The 21,409-nt window shown below is 41.5% G+C and overlaps 2 protein-coding genes and 1 pseudogene across 3 annotated transcripts; 1 reads left to right on the top strand and 2 right to left on the bottom strand.

The window, feature by feature from the left end:
• Positions 1–242: 242 nt before the first annotated feature.
• LOC123052410 (uncharacterized) lies at positions 243–988 on the bottom strand. The gene has a single exon (XM_044475570.1). It carries the CDS (start codon positions 732–734, stop codon positions 510–512), a length of 225 nt encoding a protein of 74 aa, XP_044331505.1. The 5' UTR covers positions 735–988; the 3' UTR covers positions 243–509.
• A 3,987-nt stretch (positions 989–4,975) lies between these two features.
• Positions 4,976–19,607, bottom strand: LOC123052411 (phospholipid-transporting ATPase 2). Of its 2 annotated transcripts, none has more exons than XM_044475571.1 (25): positions 19,426–19,607; positions 18,628–18,824; positions 18,276–18,489; positions 17,543–17,659; positions 16,439–16,531; positions 16,181–16,355; positions 15,199–15,365; positions 14,052–14,156; positions 13,014–13,111; positions 12,785–12,927; positions 12,364–12,460; positions 12,168–12,277; positions 11,904–12,068; positions 11,562–11,716; positions 11,307–11,387; positions 11,076–11,196; positions 9,970–10,076; positions 9,388–9,519; positions 8,814–8,967; positions 6,624–6,741; positions 6,304–6,477; positions 6,117–6,168; positions 5,831–5,958; positions 5,592–5,742; positions 4,976–5,510 (listed from the first exon to the last, which is right to left on the bottom strand). In XM_044475571.1, the coding sequence occupies exons 2-25, from the start codon at positions 18,747–18,749 to the stop codon at positions 5,172–5,174; spliced, it is 3,318 nt and encodes a 1,105-aa protein (XP_044331506.1). In that variant the 5' UTR covers positions 18,750–18,824; positions 19,426–19,607; the 3' UTR covers positions 4,976–5,171. The 2 variants fall into 2 exon arrangements, with proteins under 2 accessions (XP_044331506.1, XP_044331507.1); XM_044475572.1 differs by having other exon boundaries at positions 18,628–18,821; positions 19,426–19,586.
• On the top strand, positions 19,296–20,786 carry LOC123055735 (SOSS complex subunit B homolog; annotated as a pseudogene).
• The last annotated feature ends 623 nt before the right edge of the window (positions 20,787–21,409 follow it).

The raw sequence follows: 21,409 nt of genomic DNA on the forward strand, positions 1-21,409 counted from the left end.
GTAGATGTTGTGCAGACAATGATGTAGAGAGTCCAGATAGTTAGCTAGACTTGCGTATCAAGTTGTAAAGCCATAAGATTCAGTTTGTTAGCTCCTGATTGTGGACGCAACAACCTCGTTGCTATGCATATAAACAGAGGAGCCGGCACCTATTGTATGCACGGAGCAAAACCCTTTCTCAGTTTTTACACTCTCGACGGAGACTGAGAAGACGAGGCAATGCAACCTTATTTCGGAGGAAATTAAATAACTAATCAAGACTAGCCACCTTGCATAATACTACTCCGTATATGTACATAAGACCACAAGAATCCATCCGGTGTAACAATCTCCAAGCTCAAGCTAGAGGGCATGCCTGAAACACAAATTAAGCAGATCGAGCAAACAAAACTAGCTAGCACATACAGGCAGGCTCCACCGGCCGTCAGTCAGGAAACGGGACGTGGGTGGAGACGGTGGCCGGCCGGCCGTCCGTCGCGCGCGCAGATCAATCAGCGTCGGCCGCCGGCCTAGTAGAGCCTGTAGTGGCGGTAGGACTTGAGCATGGCGCCGCAGAAGGTGCAGATGATGGCGCGCCAGGTGACGCGGTGCACGGTGAGGAGGTAGCAGAGCCGCGTGGCCGTCTCCATGTCCGCCACGCTGGCGCAGCCGCCGCACCGCGAGCAGATCCCCGCCGCCGGCTTGCTGCTCCGCACCTTCCGCCGCTGGTCCACCAGGAAGCAGAAGAACACCATGCCGCCGCTCCTCCTCCTCCCCCTTCCCGGAAAACTCTCTGGAAAGAAACAAATATCGCGGAAACTCTCGCCGGAGATATTTGATGCTGGCGGTGGTGGACAGTGCAATACAGCTAAGCCGCGCGCCGCCCGTGCGATTTGTCACTGCGTCAGCGCGCGCGGGGTATATATATAGTGGCAGGAAGGTGGTGGTTGCGGTCACTGGTCAGCAATGGCGGGGAGCCAGTAAGCAGGCAATGTGCGATGGAGGGAGGGAGGGGAAGGGGTAGGAGGAGGGATTTAAGGCGAGGCGAGGACGGCATTGATGGCGCTCACGGTGGTGGGGAAGGTGGCGGTTAGGGGTGGCCATAATGTCGTCCCTGCCAAGCGTATGCTTCTTGACTAAGTCTGTTGTGTGCGACGGAGCAAGTATACGTACGCACGGGGTAGACAAAAACAGGCAGGCACAGACCACTGGTTTGGTTTAGACTATCCACGATGAAGTAATATAGATAGTAACATCACACATATCTAGGTAAAATAGATGATGTGGCAAGCAATAAATAAATAAAGAGAGGCATGTACGACTAGCCACAATGGGTAGTAACATAGAATAGTAACATGCCCATGTTACTACTCTATGCTACTACCTCAATAGTGGGTAGTAACATAAGTGTGGTAACATGCAAAGCTTCATTTATTACGTTATAGACTCATATTGCATTGGGACATGTGATGTTACAGTAACTAGCTAAGTTACTAGTACTACATCTCTCCTCATTAACTCATTGCCACATAAGCAAAATTGCTGAGTTGGACTCGATGTTACTACCGAAGTTACTCCCACTGTGGCTAGTCTACAAGGGATAGTATGAGTAACATCACACATATCAAGGTAAATAAGTCTATAGCCTAATAAATAAAGTGTTGCATGTTACCACACATAATGTTACTTACCACTATAGAGGTAGTAATATTGACTAGTAACATAGGCATGTTACTAGTCTAAATTACTCTCCATTGTGGCCAGTCTTAACCTCGCCGCAGAGCGTCGTGTGGTCCGAGTCCATCTCCCAAATCCGTGGCGCCAAGTGGACCGTATTACTACAGTATGTTGCTGTTCTTATTGGAGTAAAAAAATTGAGGCGAATGTTTCCTAACGTTCACTTTCACCGTGATGGCTTATGTTACTAGTCTGAGTTACTCTTCATTATGGTCAGTCTTAACCTCACCGCGGAGCGTCGTGTGGTCCGAGTCCATCTTCCAGATTCGTGGTGCCAAGTGGACCGCATTACTACAGTATGTTCCTGTTCTTATTGGAGTAAAAAAATTGAGGCGAATGTTTCCTAACGTTCGCTTTCACCGTGATGGCTTTCATCTTATTCTCCTCGAGAACAGCATGAATATAACTTAGTAGTCTGGTCCGTCCATCGCATCCGAGAGGAAACCTTTCACCGATGTGTGGTTATGCAGAGACATCCATTGACGGCTCACGTTGCTTGCACGTCGACGTGCAACAAACAGCGCCACCGCACACGATGGAGTTTCGATCCTAGACGAGAATCTACCCAGAAAGATCGAGCCCAACGGAACTGATCGAAAACTTGGTCGGCTGCGTGCGTTGTTGTTCAACTTGTTCCCCTGCCACTGCCAACAACTATGGCTGTTTGGGTGTCTGTTTGGAGAGGAAAAGGTATGGGTTGGGGCGGTAGGAGGACAGGGACGGGGCGTAGGTTGCCTGGCAGAGGTTGGTTTGGACTTAATTAGGTGATGGATAGGCAGCAGGGCATGTCAGCCAGGCGACTGTCATGACATTAATGCCTGCCTCGCATTTGGCTCTCGCGAAAACCGTTTCCTCTCGTGCATGTACTACGCAATAGGTTGATATTGTTTGTGGTTCGAGACTTCCTTGCTAAGTAATCGTGCCTGCGAGTTGGCAACGTTTTTGAGCTGTGTTAAGTACACGGGCAAATCTGTTAATTCCGTTGATTAGTTGGGTGGTGGGTGCCGCGGTGACCGTGCCCTAAGCTCACACAGAGATATCTACTGACAGTCCTATACCGATCGACTTTTTCGGTATAATTCCAAGCTTCAAACATGCATGTATGTCGTCCTTGGGAGTATTTTTGTGGGGGGTGTCACGTCCTCCGGTTAGTAGTCTGTGAAGCCGTGAATCCGCCTAATCATTTGATCAAGTTTACCAGACGATGGCATAGGGATAGCGACGTTCCGCAAGGACGGTAAGCATGGAAGGGCATCATTGTACTGTATCCACGGCACATGATGACCGATAAGGCCGGCAGTACGTCATGTGCCATTGCCACGCCTAACCAAACATGCCACGAACGGAAGGGAATTCAAGCGTGAGGCTGTCGCGGCTGACAGATGGACGACGCATGTCCCATCTTTAATTAAACGAAAAAGATAACCAACGAACGAACGAGATGGCGAGCGAACGTTTTTTGTGCCAACTTTACTTGGTAATGGCAAGTCCTTCCTTTTTTCCCGCAATTTTTTATTCTTTTCAGAAATTATCATGCGTTTCCAAAAGAATTGCCACTCTCGTACCACTAAACTTGGCATCTAAACCGTTCGCAAATTGCCCCTCCCTCACAGCAAAAGTTCGCTGACTATTGGCGTATGTACTTCTAATTATATAAACATGACGGTATATCATTTCGACCATTTTTTTAGGGTAATCATTTATTTTTCTTTTTTTTACGGGGAGGGGTAATCATTTCGACCAAATTGTTGCCCTTGATTACATATTTTCTTTGATCCTATGAAAAATGTTCTGCCCCGGTTCATAGTACTCCCAAAAGAATTTAAGGAGGATAGGCGACCCATGCTGGGCTTGCTGGTACCATTAACGCCATGACTGAATGCTGATGATGGCCTCCAAAAAATCGGTGATCCCATAACAGTTGGTCTACATCATTAGTCGTGTTCCTATTCATTGCCGCCGTGTAGTGTAGGTGGTGTTTGGTTCTCTAGTCCTAGGACTTTTTCTAGTCCCTAGGACTTTTTAAAAAAGACTCTCAAGGAGGTGCTTCTAAGGACTTTTAGCAAAAAGTCCCAAAAAAGTCCCCCCTGTTTGGTTTGCTAGAGACTTTAGGAACTTTTTTTAGTCCCAACACAAAAAAGTCTCTGAAACTAAACACCCCCGTAATACTATACCTCCGACTGCGAGATTAAAAGCCGGCCATGACCAGACAAGGCTTTAATCCCTGCATGGACCGATCCACCAACAGCCTACCTACGATGCTCAAGCTTTTTTTTTTTTGCCTTTTCTCCTTCCAGTGGTCCGCTCTATGTCCATGGGAGTACCTGAAATAAGATAATTACGTTGAACATATGCACTCAGAAGGACCAAAATCTTCCAAGAGGTACCAAGGCAGAGTTAACGCCGCACAGCCATATGGCCGGTGGTGCCGTGCCCGTGAGGAATAATGAGAGGGGAAGGACCGACGATCTCGACGACGCCAGCTTCGCCTAACCGTGAACCTGTCATGGCTAGGACGGCCGTGCAGCTTCTTCTCCGGCCAGCCCGCTGCCGTCACAGGTGGCGCGCCATACACATAAACAGCTAACAAACGCTGCGCGTCATCGTAGCAAGTTGATCCATCCGACACGATGCAGGTCTTTTATTGTTTCATTATTAGTTTGAGCCAGCCCACAAGACAATTCCAAGACATCTCAAATTTGCAACCTCAAGAATTTGTTTGCATAGTCCACGAATGGATACAACCAATTGATGTGAAGTGATTTCGAACAACATTGAGAACAGGGTGCTTAGAGATTTTCTTCTATAAAAATATACCTCCAAGGGCTAGTCCTAAATGGTCTCGTTTTTTATTCATTTTGGACAACATTCTTGGGGGCATCTACTCCCTACGTCCCAAATAAATGTCATGGTTTTAGTTCAAGAAAGTGCACATATCATAATCAGTCATTTTATCTTCAGGCTTTTGTTTACATGCACAAGTGTGACCCTTCTATACTGTTTGCATCCACTCAAACAACTTTTTGAAAGGTAATGAATCATGCAACTTAGATAATTTTCTCTTCCCAACAAATTATTACTCCCTCCATTTCAAAGTAAAAAATATATAAGGTGCATTAGTTTTTTGGAAAGTCAAACTTCTGAATCTTTAACCAAGTTTATCGAGGGGAAAATTAGTTATTATATATAAAGCCATATTAGTACCATTAGCCTCATCTTTGCAATAAATCTTTTTTTATCATTTTGAGTAAAATGCAGGTAGATATAATCAGTTTCACATTTATATTCTGGGCAATATATAGCAAGTCCTTAACGGCGCTATACAAGTATGCAACACAACCTTTTTTTTCCTACTGGCTATACCACACATCTAATTCAACTGACCTCTATTATTTGTCATTCCATTTTTCTTTGTCGAGGGTTTATGTAACCTGTGCTACAATGACAACCAAAGGTTAACTGGTTTTAATATTTCTGGGATAAGCAGCAGGAACCCTTGATTGAGCTGGCTGAAAGATGTCAAATGATGACGATGCTAGTGATCTCCTGGATGCCATAGGAGAATCAGACAGTAGGGGCTCGTAAACTGAGTTCTTATTCTTGACTGGCGCCGTCAAAATGGAGTTGGTCGAATTGCCTTGCTCTGATCTGAGTTGAGATTCCAGATTTACCAGGGTGTACATTGGCCCACGAGATCGCTCGGCCTTCTGAAGAATGTTAATCGCACTCGGACTGTACGTGTATCTGAAATATTTCAGAGCTAATACAGGACCCATGCCAACTCCACTGATTAGCTGAAACATTGATATCACATCGTCGTGAGGATCGTGTGTGCAATAATAAACCAATCAAAAGAACATTATAGTAATGCTTACCAGCATTGTTATCCAGTATGACGGCTGTCTACAAAGGCGGAACATGATGGTGTACATCCCAGCAGTTGGTATAGTGCTGATACAGAGATTTATGACGTAGAAAGCAGCGAAGTTTCCCCATATTGCCAGAAACTGCAGAAAAGTGAAAGAACTGAAAAATGGAAAGACAGGTCAGAACAAGTACAGTGTACAATGTAGACGTTGTTATAAGCATTATGATTCAAGTTTTGATTTCTCACCTCATCTCCAGTGTCACGACAAAAGCCTGCAACCAAATACTTCCTGAGAGAGCAACCATTGACAACTCCTCCATCTCACTTTTTTCATTGGCATAAGCATGAATGGTGATTAAGAAAACAACAATTGCCTGAAATCAACCAAGAAAAGAAGCTCTCATCAGGCACGTCAACACCTGTGCATGGGCATTACAAATTCTAGTGAAATGCATGAAATTTATTTTCATGTTTTTTGCAACTGGCATTTGCAGACTAGAAGCATAGCATGGGGGGACAAAGATGTACTCACATGATATAACGATCGACCAAACCAACCAGCAAAAGTACTTGGATTCAAAAGCCTAAAAAATGTACATATTAGTGAAGCAACACAAACTTGATTCTAAAAAATTACAGATAATTTATTGCATATACTAAGAGGACATATAGAACTTGTGGAAGCCGTCAACAACAAATGAAAGGAGGTATAAATTTACCTTCCAGCCTGGCAGTATAGTAAAATTTCTGGGTTTTGTGTCACTGTCTTTTCAGATAAATCCTTGTCCAGAACAGTAGTTAAAACAGGAATGCTTGTGTAGAAGACATTATAGGCCATTAAACTAACTGAATTGAATAAACTTGTTCCGGCAATACCTGAAACAAAAGAAAAACTGCACGCATATAATATGAGAATGCTGACAAGAGCAACTATTATCAATATGCTTTTAACGAGAAATGGAATATGAGAAAGATATTACATATAAGAGCTCAAGGTAAAATAAGAAGGCGACCAAAATGATGTTTCGTCGTGACTTACAGTATCTGAATAAAGCAAATTAACAATGACTTGTAGAACGAATACTGCGAAAGAAAGGCAGTACGGTTGTATGAGTATCGTCCATGGACAAGAATGAGCCTTTTCAAGAACCTGAACTCTGCCAAGAAGGAAAAGCAGAAGTAGAAAGCCATCAGAAATTTCACTGTAACAACCATTATGTAGTCAAATTATGAGACCATCAGTCGAGAAATTTCATAAAACACGAAAATTATCTAGGGACACCATATTATCAAACTCTTGCCCACAACTTCGATTGTATTTTGAAAATTTCAGGGGAAGCTCTCATTGTTATGCACATCATCGTGTTAGTAAGTGTCCAATAGTTTCTGATTATTCTTTTAAACCCTTCAGACGTATTCTTTAGATACAGGGTTCATATACATACCTCATAGCATGTTATCTTTATTTAGTACTCCCTCCATCCCATAATATAAGAGCGTTTTTAACACAAAACGCTCTTATATTATGGGACGGAGGGAGTAGTAGGGTTGCTTGTAATTTCTTGCCTTTAGAAAGGTATTGCCTACATACCCTCATAAGTATACTTGAGAGTTTCATCGATGCAACCTTTTCCTTAGGATACACCGGGCAGCAGAGATTGCTTTTGCTATTTGCTCCGTATCAAAGTACCTATTCATACCTGTTTTTTTGTGACAGCTCAGACGTTCAACACAGCTTAGGATATAATTTTGGCTTTGCTAAATCTTCTGTTAGCTCCGTTTACATGTGAAACATCTCAAGAAACTAAAACATGGCCCAGTGATAATTTAAGGAGAGAGCATACACAACTCCCAGGAATGAAACCATCTATTATCCCTCCTGAAGTATTGATTTTTGTCCACTTGACCCCCCTTAGGTGGTTTGTAAGGACATTTAACCCAGGACTGTCCAGTACAAACTTGCCATGTACACTTGGGAGCAGGCAAATACCCCTGCTCTCGCTACAAAAACAATAGGTCCCATCTGCCACCGAATAGCCTTCCTCTTCCTCCGGCTGTGCTTAATCTACCAGTCAAATGCACCTCTAAGATTTGCCGCAGACGTCCATGACTAGATCGCATGGTGCGAGGCCATCAAACTGCTACTCTCTCCGTTCCAAAATAATTGAAGTTCTTTTTTCAAGAAAACGCAAAGACTTTGTGTTTCTTGAAAAGGTAGGGAAAAAGTAACATGCCTCCTAGGAGACGGTTTACAGAGAGCATTACAAAGGTTTTAATGGACGTCCCAGGTGGCTGGGAGTACCAGCCGAAGGCCTGAGGCCCCAGCCCCAGCCCAGAGGGCGGCTTCCGCTGTAATTTGACCTAACTCAAACTTCAGTATTTTAACCAAGTCTATATAAAAATATATCAACATCTACAACACCAAATTTGCTTCATTAGATCTATTACGAAATATATTTTAAAATTATATATATATATATATATATATATATATATATATATATATTTGATATTGTAGATCTTTGTAGATTGTTTATAGACTTGATCAAATTTCTAAAAGCTTGAGTTAGGATAATCCTAGAACTTCTATTATTTTGGAACGGAGGGAGTACGTTTTAGCCAATAACAACAGCCTTTCCTCATCTCGCTGATGCTACAGCTCTTCTTCCGACCCCATTCTCGCTCATGTTTTCGTCGCCGCTGAGTACAAAGACGATCATGCACCCCCTCCACTGTGAAGCCACTCCAGCCAACTTCTACACAAATTGCTCGCATCACAATAGTCAGTACTACCAACTGGTTAACACCCATCGATTTGAAGCTCCACCACAGAAGCAAATGTTCCCATGTCCCACTTCCGCAACCAAACATCCAGCGGTCAAGGGAGAGACACCGGCAAGGAAGAACGGGAGTAGGTATCACGGGAGAGAAGGAATGGAAGAGAGAGAGAGGGGGGGGGCTCATTTCATTATTAATTTGCATGTAGGACATAATGGGCACAATCACAACACCAAGGTCCAATGGCATTTGGTTAGTGCATTTGTTGAAATCAATTTATTATCCAGAATTGTTTAATCAATTTATTATCCAGAAGAATGAAGAAAAAATGACAACACGTGGTAGATTGTTTTTTGTATAGAAACGAGATGAGGTGAAAATTCTACAAAGCAATAATGTAATCAATGTAAAAATAGTGAGAACATGAAGGTCAAATATGAAGACGACTTACTGCCGATGCTATAGTCAGCAGCCCTTGCTGCTTGAAGACCTTCTCTACCACTAATCCCTACACCAATGTGAGCCTGCTGTATCATCCTGACATCATTCCCACCATCGCCAATTGCCAAAGTTCGATAGTCACATGACTTTAGAAGCTTGACAAGCTACCCAGAAATGAAAGATGATCAACACATGGAGAAAAAATCCGGGCGAATATGCAGAATATTGAATAGGAAAAATAGGGCCCAGGTAGATTACAGATGGATATATTATGAGTGATCGTGCACATTGATCTGCTTCTTACAGAACAAATTACTGGCTGTGGGTGATATACTAGAACACATGAAATAATTGCTCAGTGCTAGACAATAAGGAGGTAATTGCGTAGCCTCCTCCTCAAAACAAAGACATGGAGATCCACCAGTTGATTTTCTCTCTCTTCTTTTCCATTTTTCATTTAGAAAGGACATGACACAATTGATGTATTGCATTTTTTTTACTTATTAGGTCTATTAGTCAAATAGCCAATAGTGATTATATACTTGGCTCAGGTAAACATGAAAATTCCAGCAGCAAAAAATTACCTGTGCTTTCTGTGAAGGTGTAACACGACAGCATATTGCTGTCTTTGAAAGAACTGCTAGTTCCGTAAAAGCTTCCTTGTAGCGTGTTAGAATAATTTCAAGAGCCCATCCATCCACAACAAACGCTAACTCCTGCTCCAAGCAAAAAACTACATCAACCAACAAATTAAACAAAAGATGAATACCCCCTCCGTGTCACATACATGTCATTAGTTAAACATATCGAGTGTTTATCAACAAATTAAACACAAGATGAATACCCCCTCCGTGTCACATACATGTCATTAGTTAAACATATTGAGTGTTTGACCATCAAATAGAAAGTTTTGCCAACATCTCCAATACCAAATTGATAAGACTAGAACCACCATAAAATATACTTTCATACTGTAAAAATAATTTTATTTGAAGAAACACATTTAACAGAAACCGATGGGCAAAGTGTAGCCTTGGAGACCCTGCCAACGTCCAAAACGACATGAATTTTGACATGAAGGGAATATAATAAATTTCTTCAGGGTGATATTTCACCGAAAGGCATTCAGGGTACTAATTATTTTTACCTACAACAAGTTAACTAACCTTAGGTTCAGAAGAAGTTATCCGCATAGTGAGTAGAACTCTTTCCAAGCTCCTGGCAACTTCATCTTCGGTTTTCCCATTGATATACAAGAGCTGACCCTTGGGCTCTAAGACAATGGAACAAAAGTCACGCAACAGTTTCGTCTTATTAGTTCCCTTCGACATGATTTTTTTTTTGGATTTAAGGACCCTCGTTCAAACTGAGTTATTGCACCTAAACTAGTGCAATCGCCCCACTGATGAGGAACAATAGAGAAGGAAAATAAAAATAAAATCAGAAGTGAAATCCATTTGACTACCTCTAGATACTTCTACTCCAATCTAGTACTTGCTTGTTTTCTTAGCTTTAGCTACTGTTCTCTAGAGTCTTCTAGCTATGGGTGGAATATTGTATCTTAAGTAATGTTTTCTAGAGTGTTCTAGCTATAAGTAGAAGTTGAGATGTGAAGGCTTCCCAAAGCCTATAAATAGAGGTCCTCACCGCTAGTTTGTAACCAGACTATGTACCCCACTACCTATAATAGAACTTGGTGTTCTTATCTAAGGATCTTGGACTAGATCTTGTGCACTAGGAGTTCTGGATTGTGAACTCCTGCTGCCATATCGGCCTATATTTGCCTCGAGCGATATGTAGCGCAGCACGCTGAAGTAGTTCCTTCACCAATTGTGCTGTACACTTCGTAGCAGCAAGGTGGAATTGCTCCTCCACAACCTTGTGCTGCTTTACCCACCCACGCATGCACACACACCTTCGCCCACACACACACACACCCACACAGAGCAATTTCGTGGAATCAATAATCTACCTGAAATTTGTGCCATCAGACATTTTATATGATTTGAATCTTATTAGTGTCATGTTTTACTTCTTGATCTAATATATGGGCTTAGTCACATAGAAGATTAGAATGTCACATGTCAAGTAATAGAGAGGCTTCATCACACAAAATTTCAAACCAATAGGCAGAGATAGTTCATAGTTGTGCAGTGGGTTGGCAAGTTCCACCTAATACCACCAGTGCAACACCCAAATAAACAGTAAACTATTAAGTGATGAGCCCAAAGAACCTTCTAGGTAGTGAAACTATTCAGTAAAGGACAGCTACCTGAAGAAATTAAATTGCACAAAAGAGCTATTTGAATAGCAGTGCTTTGTTTATCTCCAGTTAACATCCAAAAATTGATTCCTGACTGTCTCAGTATTTCAATAGTTTCTGGCACACCATCCTATAGTCAGAACAAGCCAGAAGACAGGGACACAGGGTAAGAAAATGCCAAAAACAAATGAACGATATTAGCGTACTTCACAAGAGAGGAAATCAAAGCAAAGGTAACACCTGGAGCCGATCCTCTATCGCACTGATACCAAGTATATCCAGGGTGTGCTCTAATTTCTGGCAAACCTCAGCAACTTTCCACTGCGAAAAAGAAGCACTACTGTTTTTAGTTTCAGTATAAACGTATGTAAATAAAGAAAATAACTACTACTCCCTCCGAGCGGAGAAAAGTGTCTCAGCTTTGAACTAAGGTTGTACTAAAGTTGTACTAAACCAGCGACAATTAATATGGATCGGAGGGAGTATGATAATTACCTCCCGGTCAACTAACGCGCTGTTGGCCTCCTTAAATAACCGAGACCATTCTAGGTACTCCTCCAAACTTAGTTCACGCCATCCCAAGCAGAGTGTGCGTAATCCCAGCTGAGCATATTTGTCAACCGCGTCAACAAATGTCTTTATTTGCTGTCCTGAAAAATTAAGATCATTAAATCTAATGGTCAATGCATGTGGAAATGATTGAGTTGCTGACAAAGCTATGTAGTTTTCTATGTTATATGCTTCTACAGAGGCAAAGAGACAAGACATAATGGATTAGCATCCATATGCAGAGTAAGAAACCAAGTCAAGGAATAAAGAACAAAAAAGGGTGATTACCACAATAAGCCAAAGGAAGAATAGCCTCATCTGCGCCTTTGGACAAGAGGAAAATCTTGCCACTTTGACTATCCGATATTACAATAGACATTCTTTTCCGATCAGAGGTGAATTCTAGAATGTCAAGTATCTCATATTGAATCACCCGTCTGTTGAAGTGAATTTCTGCTTAAAGCATTCCTTATTATTTATCCATAACAACCACAAGGACAAGAAACAAACAAGTATAAGTCAGGAGATCATGGTGAAATGTACAAAAATTACCAGCATTATTTCCATTTTTGCTGACAAGCACCACATGCAAATTAGATGCTGCATTAACAAGAGCATCCTCATCCTGGGACTGAGCTTTATATGATATTGTTCCGCTAGGACTGAAGTGCAAAAAACAGGTAAAGGTAAGGTAAACGGAAGGAAGATGGATTGTGGAGTGTCACTATCGCACAGGCAAAGATATAACCTTTTTATAGGAATAACTGTATTGCAAAGTGCCATGACTGTCAAGAATTTAATGACATGGGGCGAATTATCGGCAACAGCATTCAGCAGTTCAATATCTACAGAGAGAAAATGACATCAGTACACAGTGGTTACATCAATACTGCTTTTAAGAGGATGGATGCAATTAACCAAATTCAGCAGAAAAGTAATTTATAAGACATGGTTAGCGATTTACTAGTTAATAACAAGACCTTTAGAGACTTAGTGATCAGAATAAACACACCCTACTATTCACAACCCCTTGAATTCAATGCTAAGCTCACTAATGAAATCATACTTCAAAAGACAATCATTTTAATAAACATGATCAGGGCCCTAGTTTTATGAGATTTTTACTGGCAGAATCAAGAAGAAAATCTTTATAAGAGATTAAATATGACCTTTAAGCGCGTCTCCACTTTCATTCCCATACAAGGTGCCCGCAATACAGCACCTCCTGAAGATCATTTTGTTCTCAGTCAGAGTCCCAGTTTTATCTGTCAAAATATACTCAACTTGTCCCAAGTCTTCACTAATTGCTGTGCTGAAAGTTAATGTGAGATGATTAGATTTAGAAAACAAAAAAAGGGAAAACATGTTACTTTCCAAAAAATGCAGATGTTCACTTACTTTGCTGCGTGAGCAGGTGTATCTGTTTCCTGGTCGTAAATCTCCTCGTCCCAATCTATGAACTTTGCATACATACTCTTAACGAAGTCCAGTGAAACCTACATGACACATAGAAAGTTCCTTTAAAAACTTGCTCAAAACTTCCTTTAAAAACTTAAAAGAAATATTAGCATTTACAACTATGTATTACTACTTTGAGGAAGCATTTAGCAGAAATTAAGTAGCCCCCAGCTTATGCTAAAACAAACAAGGACTTCATTGGTTTCTAAACTAAACTCAAATTTGACTCAAGAAAAAGTCCCTAGCAGAACCCCAAATATATGTATTTCAGTTCAAATTTCTTCTATTTTTCACTGAATAAACTTGCTTTGAGATCCTAATCTGGGTTGGGAATTCATGACTCATTAGCACCATGGGATTTCAAACACTAGTACAACTAGCAAAAAAAACGGATAGGGTCCTGTTATCTTCATATGCTTGCTTCTTTGCTAGTACCCAGTGCAATATACTATTACCTCCGTCCCAAATTACTTTGTCTTAGATTTTTCTAGATACAGATGTATCTAACACTAAAACATGTCTAGATACATTTATCTAGACAAATCCAAGACAAGTAATTCAGGACGGAGGGAGTATATAGCATACTCTAACAAAGTTCGGTATCAGTGCTTTTGATTCAACAGGGGGAGACATCAACCTCGGTGGAGGTCCGTTTTACTCTACTAAAACAAAAATTTCATGTGCTGCCGTTGGTAAGGGTCCAAAGATAGGGAACTTGCCCTTATCTATGACTCCATGGTTAAGAGGCTATGGGGATTTAGTTTGTCTTCCGACTATTCCATTGCTTGATTCAAATTTAAATTATGGTTTACCCCATGCACTCAGCTGTGTTTCAAAGGTGGACTTGTTTATTTGACTAACTTGATGGTGCAAATATTAAACCACGAAATTATTAACATGAGACAGAAAATAGTTGCATAATCACATAACAGAAGAGAAGGAATTATATCAGAATTAGATGGACTGGCAGAGTAATACCTTTATTGAAATGGGAATCATAATTGAACACAATAGCTCAAACCGCAAAGGGATAACCAAAATCTGATACCATGGTTCATCATCATCATACTTGACATACCATTGCTAAGAAATGATGCGAAGCATTGTCAGATGATTATATAAAAAAGTGCATAACTGTAACTGGCACATGATCGCCAAAAGGACAGGGTAATAGGTGCAGAGGAGCAGAAAAGGAAAACAGAAGGCTCATATTATTCATGAAGATATATGGAGCTTACAAAATAATAAATGAAGCCATGTGTTTGATTCCCGCTAGGAGGTTTGGGTTAGAGATTCTTCATGCGGGTTTTAGCTCTAATCTGGAAGGTGGTGATGGGGGAGGATATGTACAGAACTGGGTTAGTGATCATTTCTTAGATCTGCATTGATGCACTATAACGGTTGAGCTAAAGGTTTTCAGGAACAAAAAAAAATTGTCTTGAATGTGCAGATTCTATTGCTAGTTACTGACTAGTGTGCTAGTGCTGCTTAAGATCAAGACTGTTGTTATGCTAATTTCTAGAAAGGACAAAAGAAGAAGAGGAATACTAATGAAAATGATCGTTTGGCTAAGGGCAATGGTGATTAGGAATCAGTCCAATCCAGAACACAAAGCATTAACTCAATGATTAAAAGCATATAAACCATTACAGAAACCCACGAAAATAGAAAGCCCAATTGCTTCAAAAATAACCATAGTGCCAGGCTTACAGAACTAGAATGCAGATACATGTCAAGGCCAATCTAAAAATCTTTTCTTTTCTATGATACAGCCTGGAATGTTTTGGTTGGTTATGAACCATGCAGAGAAAAGTGTACTCAGGTTGGCGTCCCCCGTGAAAGTGCACTAAAACGTAGAAATAGCCCCAGTTAAGGAATATGGAATGTGCATGTTCTTAAATAGTTACAAAAGAAAATCTGAAAAGTTGCTTATAATCTTCAGGTCCTAAAACGTAGAGCATGTGGAAAGAGGTGTTTCTTAGGCTTGCACACAGACATGACTTTTGCTACATGTTTGTGAGAAGATACTTGCATTATACAAGATAACTCATCATAGGTTCCTAGGAAATAGTAATATATATATTAACAGTAGAAATATGGAAGCTGAGATTGACAGCAAATTTACCTTCCGAGCTTCAGTGTCCTTCCAAACATTGCCTGCAGATCCAAGAACGACAACAACTGCAAGTTGAAATAAGAATATCGCACCAGTAAGCTTATCAATCATTGCATCCATGGCAGTAAGCTTGGGCTCTGGGACTCCCCTACTCATCCCCAACTTAGTCTCATTGCCTGCAAAGTTGAGATAAATAAACGGTCGGGCTTATAATCTCAAGAGAAATAAAATATCAAGCTAAGATAAACTTTCTCAAATATTGTCATATGGATCAGTCAGTATTAGAATAGAAAACTGTCCACCTGGTTCCACATTCATACCTATGTAATTAGTGTTAAACTCTATCTTACTAATCCTATATATCTAAGTAAACGATTCCTATATATCTAAGTAAATGATCCCATTTAAATGCACATGCAAGCCATCCACATCATCAAGAGCATGCAACCCTTCCACTTTTCACTTTTCACTTCCCACCACTTGCAAGCCATCCGCATCATCAAACACATGCAACCCTTTCACTGTTCAATTTCCACTTTCCATCATATGCAAGCCCTCTACATCATCAAGCACATGCAAGCCCTCCACATCATCATTTTTTATTTTTTCAGTAACAAATAACTGAACTTGAATGTCACAAGGCAATATAACATGCATCCACAATCTATTTACCTCTAGGTTTGTTACCGCTCATATGGTGAGAACATGGTGCGGTACTATTTTCATGTATTCTAATTATTATTATTTTGATAATTTCATTGCTATAAATTTCCACAGCAACACACAGGGTGTTATCTAGTAGACACAGTCTTTCCTTCAAACATACATTGTCAACATGTTTGCCCTCCAGAGAGAATTGAGTATGAACTATGAAGTGAACCGATACTAACACTGACGCAAAAGTGTAAGAAAAACATACTACATGTTTGAACTACAATCTGGTTTGGTGTAGTGGTAGACAAGGTCATGACAAAATTAATTCAAAACTCACCTGTATAAACTGCCACTCCACAAGCCCATTCTGTATTTCTCAAGTAGCACGATTGTAGTAATGTGTTATTAATAGTCAATGGACAAATATCGTTATCAATAAATGGAGGAAACAGCCTGATGTTTGCATCAAATCTTCTTATGTCTTTGTCTGGGATTGGGCACTCAATGACACCCTGTGTTCAATTAATGCATGCAGGTAGTGAGGAATAATAAAAAAAGCAGAATCATAGGCATGCAGAAACAAAAATGCCAGAACCTTTATTTTGTGCAATTGTTCAGAGTCCAGTCCTATACATGTTGTTGGGATTACTCTTGTTTTCAAGTCAATTTCCCCGTCAAGGGCGGCTGTCTACAAAATAAACAAAACTCAAGAGTGTTAGGTTTACAATAGACATTCATCTACTGTGTTTTATTTTGTACACAACAAGATTTGAAATATAGCTAGGTACTAGACAAGGAATAAAATCATCAGGAATTCAGGATATCACAAATGAAGTTTAAAATGTGGCTACCACAAAATATACAGGAAGGGCTAACATTGTTCATCAAATTAACCTCGGTTATATCGAGAATAACGTTGGGTCAGTCAGATTGCACATCATAGAAAGCAAAATCCAAGCTACCATTTAAACTCAAACAGAAAGCAACACTGCAGGATTATTCTAACAATGTATAGGCTGAACATGAACAGAGTGTGTTCTACCAATACACTGTAAAATTTGAATTGAACTATTATCTCGAGTTACATGAAGACTATTTCACGAAACAGAAATAAAAGCTATGCAAACATCCAGTTCTATGATTTAGGAGTCTAGGACTCCTTTCCTTTTTCTAGATACTCTCTAGAGCAAATCTATTGTATATCTTTTGCACTGCTTCTTTGTAGGCACTGGCTATTCTTGCTGCCTGTTTGTAGATACTCTTGTAAACATGCTCCTTTATTGTAAATAAAATATATACTGCGGAGGCCTCCCCTACAATTTTCCCGTCTGCAGATTTAACATGAGGGCAATTGAAAACAAAAACTTACCAAACACATTATGATAGTGGAATTCACAAGCATCAGTCATCATTTGTACATAAAAAAAATTCACTGAACAACTTGAGGTGCTTCACCTCAGCTGAGAGAATACCCACTATTCTCGTACAGACTAAGTTAGACATGGACAGCACTTCACATTGGAATATCGAGTTGGACATATAGCATGCATATCAGTTCGCATACACAACAGAATTCCCTCTTTTAAGCAAAATGCATTTAGGTTACTCAAGTCCAAAAGCTGAATGCAGTTAAAGGTTAATCATAAAACAAAGGTGGGAGGTGGAATTTAAGCACTGTTGGCTTCACCGCGTGTTTTACCTCAACATGACAAATGCCTTGTGGTTCAGAAGTTCCTGTTAAAACAAGGTCACATGGAACTTCTTCATTCTCTCGAATCCATACTATGTTACCAACACGGATATCTTGTGCTCGAATCTACATAAAAGAATTGGAGAACACCATATTCACAGGTGCAAGTTTCAAAATAGTACCCAGTCCATACACTTGGAAATGACAACAAAAAGTAAACATACAGTAGTGTAGACAAATAGGTATGCATCTTGATCTAGATCTATACTGTTAAACAGTGTGAACCAAAACAAGTATTGAGTTTGCAAGAATATCAGACATCTCAAACAAATTATTTTCAAATTTGGATACACGTACACCATTCCTACAGTATTTGCATAATACAATTAAACGCTTCACGATATATGTCACCCACAACTGCACTGGCTAGGGCCAGCGGCAGCAGCCACTCTGTAACCAAGTTGAGATTGCATTAGTTAGCATCTTATCTCTTTAGTTGCTATCTTATCTATTAGTTAGGTAAGTTATTATTAGACTAGTCTTACTAAATGTTTCAGGCGAGCCATCTTTATAATAAGGCCTACTGCAATACTTGGCATTAAGAAAAACTAAGAATAAACAGGTTCATCCATAGCTCTAGTCTCATATTCTACCCCTAAGGAAGCATTCCCTGGCTATCCAAGTGGTATTTGTAATAATTTTATGCTTACAATGTAACCAAAAGTCTCCAAGAAAAACATACATGTTTGCGTGCACCATTCTTTACAATCCACACTTTCTTCTCATTCGCTTGCTTGTCTGAAATGTACCTATTGTAGTCATCCCAGGCCTCTTTGGTTGCCGAAACGGCGAAAATTACTATAAGTGGGCCCCATGTGCTTGCAGGATTTACAGGAGTAATAAGTGACCACAGTTGGAGACATGCTATCAATAGGAAATATTGATTCATGAAACGCCTGAAACACCAAATCAAGCATTAGTTCTACAAAGTACAGGCAACACAACTTCAGTCAGGGCTTCTACACCAAGAAAGGCAGAAATGTACTCACATTTCTGAAGTCATTACAGAATGAATGCTAATAGAAAATACGAACCTGAATTGCTCCCATAGATTCTTGGGCAGGAAGTTCCATAAGGTATACTTTGTGTTAGAAATCTGGTTATCACAGTAGTCATTCTGGTACGATTCGTCATTTATGTAGACAAAGCGCTTCATTGCTAGAAACAACCATGCACTCTATTGTAATTTGTCCACTTTGATTATCCGCGTGAAATCGGCTGAGCACTCCTGCTACAAAACAAAAGAGGGGAGCTTAAGAATGACAGCAAGATGTAAGCTCCAAGTGAATTAGTCAACATCCGAGCAAGGGGAAAAGGAATTTTTCGAAGATGACCAGAATTCAGCATAGTTCATTCAAGCTCCTTTATCGTTGGAAGATGGTAGTTAATTAGGTGGCGCTGTAGCGAACGAATTCGTGGTGGTTTCGTTAATGAAATCGGAGCCCCCCCCCCCCCCCCCCCCCCTCTCTTGCTCAAAAAAAAAAAGTTCATTCAAGCTCCAATGTGATCTGTGCCTATGACTATGGTGGTTTGCTCAGGCAGCATCCAACTGAACTGAGCTAACATTCGATCTGCAAAGCTAAGTAAGCGAGTTACGAATGAAATCATCTACAGCTATGCAAAACTCATCCGTCCATCTGGTCATTTCCCAACCACCACCGAACGCTAAGCAAGAGCTGCCCTATCGAAATTCTGAACATCAATGTCCACGTCGGTTTCGTTTCCGATCGCCCGCGCCGGATCTAGCCGTGAGCGCGAGGGCGTAAGGATAGCGCGGGATCGCTCGGATCGGCTGAGGTTTAGGGGAGAGAGGTGAGGTGATGAATATATACCGGGTGAGCCCAGATCTCCGACGGAGGGCGGCTGCAGCTGCGGCGGCCGGCGGCGAAGGCGATAGTGGACGGAGTTGCGGAGGGGTGGAGCAAGGTGGGGAGCCGTGCTCGGGCTAGACGGGGTGGAGCCGTGGAAGCGGGACGCGGTTCGTCTGACGGACCCGGCCCGGTCGGACGAAACGGGTTCCGACTTCCGACCCAACAAAAGCCCCGAGCACACGCCCAGGCGCCGCCCCACCGCCCTGCCCCCGCTCCGTTGCTCCCCCTCCCGGCTCCTCCCACCCAGGCCCCCACCGCACGGCAGTGCTCCCCGGCGGCCGCCGCCGCCTCTGCTGCGCCGCGGGCCAGCCGGCCGGCCACCCTACGCTGCTCGGCTGCTCCCCCGCCTGCTTGTTGCTCGTCGACTCGCACAGGCAGTAGCTGCTGTTTCTGAATTTTCGGAGGAGAGGAGCGCTCACAGCCGGACAGAGGACAGGGTAAGTTCTACAGTATTTTTAAACCATAGCCAGCTCAAACTGAACTGAAATAGAACTGCGTTTATGTATTGATCGAACTCGAATCGTTGCATTTGATACCATTTATTGTTTGTTAGAAATAGAAGATGAAGAGACGCTGCTAAGATTTCATATTTGTACCAAATGATAATTATATTTTGGGAGGCACAGATTTCATATTTGTACCAATGATAATTGTATTTTGGGAGGCACGGATTTCATATTTGTATCGACGGTAGAAAAGAGTAGCAAACAAATTATAGAATTATTGAGCAACTGAACCATATTTTGTACTATGTTCTCACATGGGTAGTTGTAGAAAGTAGTTTTTTCATGTTCTCAAAAGAAGAATTTGGCCCGGGTTTAACTCCAATCCTACCTCCGCCACTAACGTGTTCGTTGAAATGCCCGGTGCAGACTGAACGATGCTTCGTCAATAACACTGAGCATGAATTCGACACAGCGAGACCAGAATTTTTGCAATGCAAACTTAGCTATGGTTCATGGTGCGCTTACTCTGGGTGTTAACGGCAGGGAGGAGACTTGCCTGTCACTAGTGGCCGACGAGACGGCAACGGTGCATTTCCTGTTGTGGGGCACCGAGTGCGATGCCTTCGAGCCCGGGGACATCGTGCGGCTCACGAGCGGCATCTTCTCCTACCATAGGGGCAACAAGCTCTTCCTGCGGGCTGGTAAGCGAGGACGCACGGAGAAGGTGGGTGAGTTCACCATGACGTTCGTCGAGACCCCCAACATGAGCATTGAGATGAGGTGGGGCGGTGGGGGCCTGATCCAGGCGACCCGAGGAAGATGGTGCAGGAGGCCGTCCTGTCGCCCTACTCCCAGGTCTTCAAGCCGCTGCACTGACTGACTGAGGCTACCATTGTTGATTGGTTTGGCATCACAATTATACAGCACTGAAATTAAAATTCTATTACGACATCATATAGGGAGCCTGCACCCTGCTCTCGCCAGACAAATGCAGCTCATTCTCGCCCCTTTGCGATCTAACTAATTCAAACTGCGACTAGCTTTTAATCGTTTGTAACCAGGCTCAGTTTCCGGTTTCTCAACTGTACTATGTGATGTTATTCTAACGTGGTGTACTATCTTTGTCCTAGCTTGTTAGTTCTTCCTTTGATTTAACCATAAAAAAGAGTGAATTAATCTGTAGTTAGATGGTTAGAAGGACAGTGGTATCCCCAGTCCAGCAGGGTTCAAATCCTAGACTATATATGAGTGTCTGCATCTGTATTGTGTTAAAAAAATACCAAAAAATAAATTATATACGACAAAAAAAGTACTCCCTTCGATCCATATTACTTGACACTCAAACAGATGTATCTAACACTGTAATACGTCCAGATACATCTGTTTCAGCAAAAACTAATATGGACCCATGGGAGTATTATTGAAAACCTCTTTTGAATATGAATCCAACAATATAAGTTTTGTGACATACAACTTATATTTTGTTAGTCAAATCTATG

This window comes from Triticum aestivum, chromosome 2D, assembly GCF_018294505.1.
Source record: "Triticum aestivum cultivar Chinese Spring chromosome 2D, IWGSC CS RefSeq v2.1, whole genome shotgun sequence".
Taxonomy (NCBI): Eukaryota; Viridiplantae; Streptophyta; class Magnoliopsida; order Poales; family Poaceae; genus Triticum; species Triticum aestivum.

Coding starts and splice junctions, on each gene's coding strand:
- LOC123052410 (XM_044475570.1), bottom strand. CDS start 734: ATGGTGTTCTTCTGCTTCCTGGTGGACCAGCGGCGGAAGGTGCGGAGC.
- LOC123052411 (XM_044475571.1), bottom strand. CDS start 18,749: ATGAAGCGCTTTGTCTACATAAATGACGAATCGTACCAGAATGACTAC. Junction 15,366..16,180: donor TGGAGTGGCAGTTTATACAG/GTGAGTTTTGAA, acceptor TCAACTTTGCAG/GCAATGAGACTAAGTTGGGG. Junction 12,069..12,167: donor CAAAAATGGAAATAATGCTG/GTAATTTTTGTA, acceptor TGCTTTAAGCAG/AAATTCACTTCAACAGACGG.